At 33.9% G+C, this 8,833-nt stretch overlaps 1 protein-coding gene across 2 annotated transcripts; it reads right to left on the bottom strand.

The window, feature by feature from the left end:
• Positions 1-1,022: 1,022 nt before the first annotated feature.
• LOC102578859 (microfibrillar-associated protein 1-like) lies at positions 1,023-6,204 on the bottom strand. Of its 2 annotated transcripts, XM_015307550.1 has the most exons (4): positions 6,059-6,204; positions 5,053-5,152; positions 3,641-4,920; positions 1,023-1,451 (listed from the first exon to the last, which is right to left on the bottom strand). In XM_015307550.1, the coding sequence occupies exons 3-4, from the start codon at positions 4,819-4,821 to the stop codon at positions 1,340-1,342; spliced, it is 1,293 nt and encodes a 430-aa protein (XP_015163036.1). In that variant the 5' UTR covers positions 4,822-4,920; positions 5,053-5,152; positions 6,059-6,204; the 3' UTR covers positions 1,023-1,339. The 2 variants fall into 2 exon arrangements, with proteins under 2 accessions (XP_015163036.1, XP_006344763.1); XM_006344701.2 differs by lacking the exon at positions 5,053-5,152.
• Between the last annotated feature and the right edge of the window lie 2,629 nt (positions 6,205-8,833).

Below are 8,833 nucleotides of genomic sequence, written 5' to 3' on the forward strand. Positions count from 1 at the left end.
AGTGTTATTTAATTTAATTGAATGTTTAAGAAAGAAAATCAAAGAACTTTCGTCAATTTATTTTCATGCAAAAATACCGAGAAATATCAAAAAATAATATTATTGTTCGAAAATTTTTATGTTCGTTCGTGAATGTTTAATTTTTTTAATTAACAGGCACACGTCTATTTTTAAAAAATAAGAAATTGTAATTGAAGAACATAAATAAAAACAAATCATAAAAATTAGTACAAATGTTTAAATGGTACAGAAAAAATGGAGTTTAAGGGTTAAAATGGAACAAAGCTAAGTTGGGAGTGCCAAAATGAAAAATGAGGACAAGTTTGAGGGGCTATATGTGTTTGGCCTTTTTTTTTTAGAAACTAGAATCATGGACATGAATATTATAATAGAAAATATAAATTCATGCCCATCTAAAAAGATATTTATGAAGAAGAAAAATAAAATAAATCACATTCGGATTTAAGGTAGGTAAAATGAGATCGATTATATACACAAAAAGAACATTTAATATGAAGCTGGACTCCTATGTAAGCTCACGAGGTAAATTCATTACGTTGAGTGATCAATTAACATGGTATTTATGTGATCAGAGACTCGGAGTAGAGAAAAATTGAATAACTATTACTTTCTTCTGGGATTTTTCCATTGATATGTCTTGCACTTCAGGGCAGGTAAAATTTGCCTGGCCAGAAGCCCAGAAGTATAACTGAGCAAAAGCACAGTAGCCACTCTATTACAACTTTCCAGATCTGTTTAAGGCAAACAGAAAATAATAACGCACCTGAATCCCCCAATCCCCACCCCTAGCCAACAACCAAGAGACAATTAAATCCATCCCCACCCCCACCTTCATCCCAGACCTCGCCGACAAACAAAAAATGACAGCAATCTACATGGATCATCTTGGATGGTCTATCAATGCATACAAGTTTATAACAAAAGGTGCAAGGTAGGGAAAAAGGGGTTCCTTTAGTAAAAGAACCCCACTGCACAAGACAGCAAGAAATGAACACTATGCATCACACACAAATTCTACTCATGATTTTAGTTGAGCATAGTGAACGATACAGAGAACAAGTTCTATTCATGTTTTTAGTATAGAATATCCCAATAATTAAAAAGCAAAATACAATCTATACCCTAATGCATGAATGTTTCAATAAGGAGACAATTGGATAATTCTGAAACTGATACCAGAATGTGCTTCTCTGCCATCATATAACTACACAAGAGCTACAGATGACATTTGAATGCAAAGAGCAAAACAGAAAGTCAGTATAGTGCTTCAAACAACCTGAAAGCTGAGCACAAACAAGAACCAGACTACAATACGGCTTCACCGGGTCTCCCAATCCTTCAATTTTTTACCCTTAGGCTTTGCAATAGGAGCATTAACAGCAGCCATTTTTGTATTATACTTGGCCCGAAGAGAGTCATTGTATGTCCACCTGCTCCAACGGCAATTGTCAGTCAGTAAGTGCAAAGGCTGTTAGCAGAATATTACGTAGATAAAGCTGGACACTGAACCAGAAAGCACAAACTATACACCATAAACTACAATACAGAAGGATATATTGAAATTTTAAAGTAGTCTGCATTTTTTCCCTTTCTAGTTTGTCCCCACAAAGAGATTCAACTAAAAATGTACACACGCATCGCCTACTGGTGGAAGTCAAATAGAGTACTCCTTCTGTCAGGAAGCAAGTATAGCATTCGAATGGCTAAGACAAAAGTGTAGGGAGCAATCTCATCACAGCAGCAGTCTTAGTATTACACAAATACTAGCAGGTAAAGTATTCAATGAAAACCAGGTACTTGGCCTATACTTCCTCTGGGTACAAGCTAAGCCCCACAAACCAGTCTATCAAATGAAGGGACCAGGTTGCTAGATATTTTCTTTCTTTAACTGGCCTTACCTGTAATCCCAGATGCTCTAAGCTACTCAGATAGGTTATAGGCTCTAAAAGAAATACTCAACTCCAAGTGCTGAAGTGCCCTGAAGTGTTAATTTTTCTTCTGGGATTTTTCCGTTGATATGTCTATCAGATAGGTTGCTAGATAACTATCTTGCTAGATATTTTTTTCCATTGAAGAATGCTGAAGAATACAACAGTACTAATTCTCAAAAAAAAAAAAAAATACTCAGCTGAAGAGTATTTTTATTATTTTTTAACAAGGTAGATAATTTTATTGAGTGAAAAAGTGCTTATATTTTGGAGAATTCCCTTTCCACAATTGAAATTACTGAACTGGAAGCAAAACATTCTGTCGCACTAATGTAATAAACTTCTATGTTTCTCTAGAGTGATCCTAATAAGTACATCTGCCACTACGTATGAATCTTTTTAAAGTAATTCACTTTAATACACGACTAGTCAATAATTATGCAGGAAATTTGATAGTAACACTGAGAAAGCACCTATAATTAATGCACTCACACCCACACCTCCAAAACCAAAAGTCGTTTCAAGGCCCCAAACTCTGAACTCCCAGTCATAATCTTCCTATGCTATACAAGGCTTTTCAATTCTTTTCCTATCTAGCGGGCCAGGTACATTAGCCATGACAAAAATTCCCCAACCATCAAAATAGAATGCAAGTGTGTTTTTACAGGAACAGAGAAAAATGGATGCTCCTGTGCTAGCAGCACCATCACTCAAAAATATGAAATCAAAATTTTCAGAGCCCCAACACTTGTTGATCGTCTCATTTTCTGGAAACTTTGATGGTTTAAATGCTACAAGTACCACTCAGGCAAGAAGATCTCAACAGGCAATCAAATTCTTCATATATACATCCCCAGAAATCCACCAAGCAAATGAAATTTTTCTACTACCACACCAAATCCCGCCCTAGGTACTGATACACATACACATCAGATAAACCTTTCTACACCCTGAGATGCACATCATTCTCTCTTAAGACCTTTGGCCAGGGAAATAATTATTATTTAAAAATTCCAAGCAAAAGAACCATAGAAAGAGTAGGTAACTAATCAAGCTTGCAGGAATCCATCAGCATATAGACAAGACCCATGAGCTCATCTCAACCCCCTTCCTCTTATCGTCACCCAATAAAAAGGAAGGAAAAGAAACAGAGAGACAAGAGAGTGGAAGAGAGAGACACAGACAGAGAGCAGCTGTCAATGTGATGAGATGTATTGTTCAGGATACAAATCACCCACTTTATAGAAGGCCAAATAAGACTCCAGAACAAAGTTCGCACATTTAGAACCATTATTCTCCTAATAGTTCTGATGCTACTGTGAAACATCTGAAGTATGATCAAATATTCAATGATATGTAACTTTAATTTTATCCTTTGCTTTCTGTACAGTAAATCCAATTTGGAAGACCGAGATTGAGAGATATCACCAGTTTCAAGAAAATCAATATGCTAAAGAGTAAAAACTGTGACATCCCTTCAACCAAAGTGAAAGAGCAGCTAAGATAATCAGAGTCAGAGAATAGGTAATATTCACCACTGTGTTGATACCAATAAACCAGATGCTAATGTGAAATAAACAACCAGGCGCAACTGAAAGATGCATTATTAAGAATTGCTAATCCAGCATATCTACGTGACAAATTGAATGAACAGAAATGAGCATATAACATAGAAGGTTTAAGGTACTTACGGGTTGTTCCAATCAGTTGTGTCCTCATTGACAAGATGTGTCCATTTTGTCCTTCCACTGCGACCAAAGTGTTTGACCTGCATGACTTTTGGTAGAATGGATTTATCCAACTTATCCTCCCCTGTTGGTGCAGAGAAATCACGGTGGAATATATTATCAGCGCCAGAAGTTCCAGCTATGTCATCAGCATCTGACTGGAAGAAAGCACCCTTGTGGTAATATTTCTGCATAAACTTCCACTTCTGCTTGGTTGGTGGGGCAGGTTTCGGGTTTCTCCTTTCCCACTCCTTCCTCTCTTCTTCCGTCATATTTCTTACTCTCTCTATTTCTTCCCTCTCCTTCTTACTAGCCTCCCTGTCCTCCCTCTCCCTCTTGATCCTGGCAATTTCTCTGGACTTCCAAGCTTCGTATTCTTCAGCCTCATTCACCTCATCATCAGTATCTACATCAGCAATATTAGCTTCCAGCTCCAAATTTTTCTGAATTATTTCTTCCTCTCGTATCTTCTCAACTACTATTTGTTTTGTTTCAAGTTTTCTCTCCTCTAACCTCTTCTTCACTAACTCCTCGAGAGCTCGTTCCTCTGCCTCGCGCTTTTCACGCTCATCTATGGTGTCTCTCTCAGATTTTGGAACAAAAACTGGTTTCACCATTGCTATCCCTGTGGTCTCTTCCTCTGATTCAGTTTCATATTCTGATTCCTCTTCCTCCTCTTCTTCTACCTCCTCTTCTTCTTCCTCCGGCAGAGCTTCTTCCTGTTGCCTTTGAAGATTTTTTTCCCTGATTCTCCTCCTCCTTTCATCCAACGCATCTTCGTCATCCTCCTCAAATTCCATTCTTTCTAGTCTTCTATTTTCCTCTTCAATGGTTGAAACAATCTCTGCTTGCCGGATGCGTCGATGATCTGCTCTGATTTCCTCACGATTATCAACTTTACTCTCTGCCAGTCGACGCAGCCTTGCATCATCTTTTCTTGCAATGTCTGAACCACCCTGGCTGGGAAAGGCTTTCTCAAGTGCTGCTTCCCTGTTCATCTGCATATCCTCATCTTTTTCTGGTTCATCTGCCCATTCAGGAGCTTTACCAGGCCAATATCTTTTCACTTTTGTTTGGCCAATTTTACCCCTGAGCTTTTCCCTAATTGCAATAATTGCATCACTTACACCAGCTGTTACAGACATTTTTATAAGAGAAAGAATCCCCTTGAAGAAAATGGTATGTAAACGAAACAGTGGACGCTTTATATGCTTCAAGCCTCTGAACCCAATGATATGATCTCCCTATTACAAAAGAAAAAGAAGAGAATAAATTAGATGAGATTATATGTGTGTGTATAATATGTTTCTTCGGGCACTGCCACACACAAAATTTCAAGAACAAATGGCATCACAACCAAATCAAATCTACTTAACTGATCAAGTAGAGTACTTGGCAGAAGTAAAGTGGGATTTGTAACTTGTACCAAGTTATAGAGGAGATATCAATGCCTATCAAAAATAAAAGATAAATAACCTATAAAAAAAAAAAAATGTTATTCCAGTATCTTCTCTAGAGCCGCAACAAATTCAACCTACACAGCAGCAACATCTGTCATTCAACTGTCTTCTTTCAGGCAAAGGTTGATAACAGAGGATGAAGGAAAGGAAATCTCAATTTTATACCAGAACAGAACTCTCAAAAATATGACAATGGAGCTCAGCTCATATAAACAGACTATAGGCAGCTTCTAGGCCTTCTTATTGATTAACAGGTGACTAAGAGGGTAGGGTGCCTCTCATGGAAGAGGTAGTAACGGCCCAGGGGTTCATCTGAACCCCTTCCGATGAAAATTACACTGCTTATACATGGTTAAACTTATTTTTTATGTATATATAGCAGATGTTGAACCCCCTTCGACTTATTCATGTGTTTACTTATTCATAGTTTGCACCCCTTAATGAAAATCTTGTCTCCGCCACTACTCTTGTGATATGTATGCCTCAAACTCTCCAAAACAGAAATTTAGAATTGCAAAGAGTACAAAAATCTCAAGTAAAATAGATTTTGATATGGAAAATAGTTTAGGGTTAAATTAACACTTGCAAATCATGAAAATGAAGACCTTCCTGAGCTGCGAAGATGGTAAAAAAATTGGCAAACCTTAGTTGTCTCTCTCTTGAATATAAACCCTACTCCTTCCACAAAGGAACCCTAAAACCGACTAGGAGAAAAATACAAATCTATCACCAATTCAAAACAGTCTTAAATTACAATAAACGAAATTCGTACAAAAGAATAGCCTACAAAATCTATTTGTTTATGAACATATCACGACTTCTTTGAAATCAAACACTATGCGCTTCAGCGAATTCAAGCTTGTATAAAATTGCACACATGTTAAGGGGGAAATTATTAATCATTAAGCGAATGAAAACTTACCTTAGAGTCGACGGAGATGACGAAATCGCCGGAGATTGGCGTTCGGAATAGACTCGCTCGATAATGGCGGTCGGGGTACACTCCGAATCGAAGTGATGTTGAAGAAAGATTTTACGCTCTATTCTATACGCAGGTAAATTCCAATTACCAACTTAACCTCGAAAACAAATTCAAAATTCTAATTTGCCCCTTTTAGGCATCTCCAACCTTGGAGTTTTCTCACCAACGACTCCAACTCAATTCTCAATTTATTTTTTTCAAATTCTTTATATAATATAGATTTATATTTTATTCTAAATTTCCAAAACACAACTACGAATAATTAAAAAAACAATCAACAAGCATAAGCATAACTTCTCTAGGTCATACATTATTTTTTTTCGAATATTGTTAAATTTGGAAAGGACCTTCCAAATTATTAAATTATTATTGTGATTTTTAAAATAATTATGTTATATATTGTATTTTTAAATTTAAATTTTCATTTTATCATTTAAATTTTGTGCATTCTTCATAGTGAAAATCAATAATAATATCAAATTAGATTCACTTGAAGTGACGAAAATTGAAAAAAATAAAATTGAAATATTATTAATTCAGGATGAAAGTAGTATATATTAAATAATATTTTTTTTAAAATGTTATATTACATTTTAAAAAAAATTATGAATATTAGAAAATTTTAATTAATATCCTTATATGAAAAATAATATATTAATTATAAAATAATAAAAATAATAATATAATATTCAAAAAGTGAAATAAATAGTATGAATAATAGTTCTCCAAATTTAATTTGGAGAATGACTATTCAACTTTCTATAATTGGAGAGTAGAGGGTAAAATAGAGAGTGCTTGGAAAAGGTATTCTCTATTTTACTCCCAAATATAGAGAATGAAGAGTAAAATAGAGTAGAGTTGGAGATGGTTTAACATTTTGAGCAGGGGAAAAAGATCTTTACCCTTTTAATTTACTGAAAATAAGATAATACTTCCTACTCACTTTTACTTGTCATTTATTTCTAAATTTTTCTTGTTATTTTCATATATATTGCTTGCCATGTTTTACCTTTTACATTAAATACTATTATGTATATCATTTTTCAAGATCCAAAAAATATATACTCTTCGTCCAACAATTGCTTTTCACTATACTATTTTAAAATGTCCAACAATACTTGTCCACTTTATGAAATTAACAAATAATTTTGTGCTTAGTTCCTAATTTACCATTATCATTAAATAAAGTCATTTCTCTATTAAGTTTTTTCAAGACATTATATTTATTATATTCGAAGGGTGATATAGTAAAATTATCATTCTATTTATAGCTTCTTAAGAAGTGTGCAAAATTAATAGTGGATAAGTATTATTGTACAGAGAAAGTATATTATTAATTGTTTTCTTAAAAAGTGTGTCAAATTAAACAGTAACAAGTAAAAATGAACAAAAAAAAATTAGTTGTGAATTCGACTTTAAAAATATATTTTACTATACTCAAGTGGCCTATTTATATCTTTAGAAAACTTTATCACCTTCACACGTAATGTAAAATAGAGCAAGCGGGTAATTTGACCCTTAACTAGGTGAAATCTAACATTTTTCTCTCAATGAATAATAGTTGGTTACTTTAAAGCAAACTAACACAAATTCCACTAATTTAAAGTCTTATTATGTATCTTCACTTTAATTGTTAAAGTTATCTTTTGTACCACATTTAATTTACTAGCTAGATACATGTATTTCGAATACATGTGGATCAAATTAGGAGTAATTAATTTCACATACATTATATACAAGCGTGATTTATATATATGTGGAATATATTGATTCTCTCGGTCACCTCTATCCCATTTCGCTCACATCTCTCCTTCTCTCGCTCACCTCTCTCCCATCTTCCCTCTTCCCTCGTTCGCCCATCTTACTCATCTCTATCCTTCTCTCATTCATCTCTCCCCATATATATATATATATATGTATTTCATAATGTATTTGGTATTTAAGATACATGTATTAGTATAAAATGATACATGCATGCTGATTCTCTCGTTCGCCTCTCCCTATGTATCTAATATCAAAGATATATGTATCTGACTTGAAATTTGTTACAAAATTATTAATTAGTGAAACAATATGTAATTATTTCAAACTATAGAATGGATTAATATTTATGGTAGAAAAAATTGTGTAATTAGATAGTTTTTCCTTACTTTTACCTTATGCCATTCGTTGTAACCAAAATGGCTGAATATTGTCATTTTTCACTAACGGATAAAGTTAAAAAATGCTTATGACAGACACCTATTTACAATAAAATAAAATAATTTAATTTTGTGTCTGTAGTGTTATACTTGAGAGTTGAAAATGCAGAAATTGGCGAATAAAGGGGGTAGAATATAAGAATAGTATAGTATAATTGTTTGTCGAAAAAATTGTGTGAACACAAATAAAAGTTTAAAAGTTATAGAAATAAGATCAAAAGGAGCATGATCACGTTTTTTTCATTTTAGGCTAGAATCCACCAATCCAAACAAGGAAAAGTAACAATAATGAAATGAATACTAGGATGAGAAGTAGGTTCCTTATTTTTGGTGAAGTAAAATTTATTCAATAATATCAAGATCTAAAAAAAATGAAAAACTACAGAAATTTTGTATTTTGAACATAGATGGTTTAACAATTGTCGATTTATAAACTTCAAAATACATACTTTGTCATAATACTATACACTACGTGTTAGCTAGCAGGAGGTTCCTTTTCTCTTGTCTTGTCATT

The sequence above is a fragment of the Solanum tuberosum genome, unplaced genomic scaffold, assembly GCF_000226075.1.
Source record: "Solanum tuberosum cultivar DM 1-3 516 R44 unplaced genomic scaffold, SolTub_3.0 scf00060, whole genome shotgun sequence".
NCBI classification, from domain to species: Eukaryota; Viridiplantae; Streptophyta; class Magnoliopsida; order Solanales; family Solanaceae; genus Solanum; species Solanum tuberosum.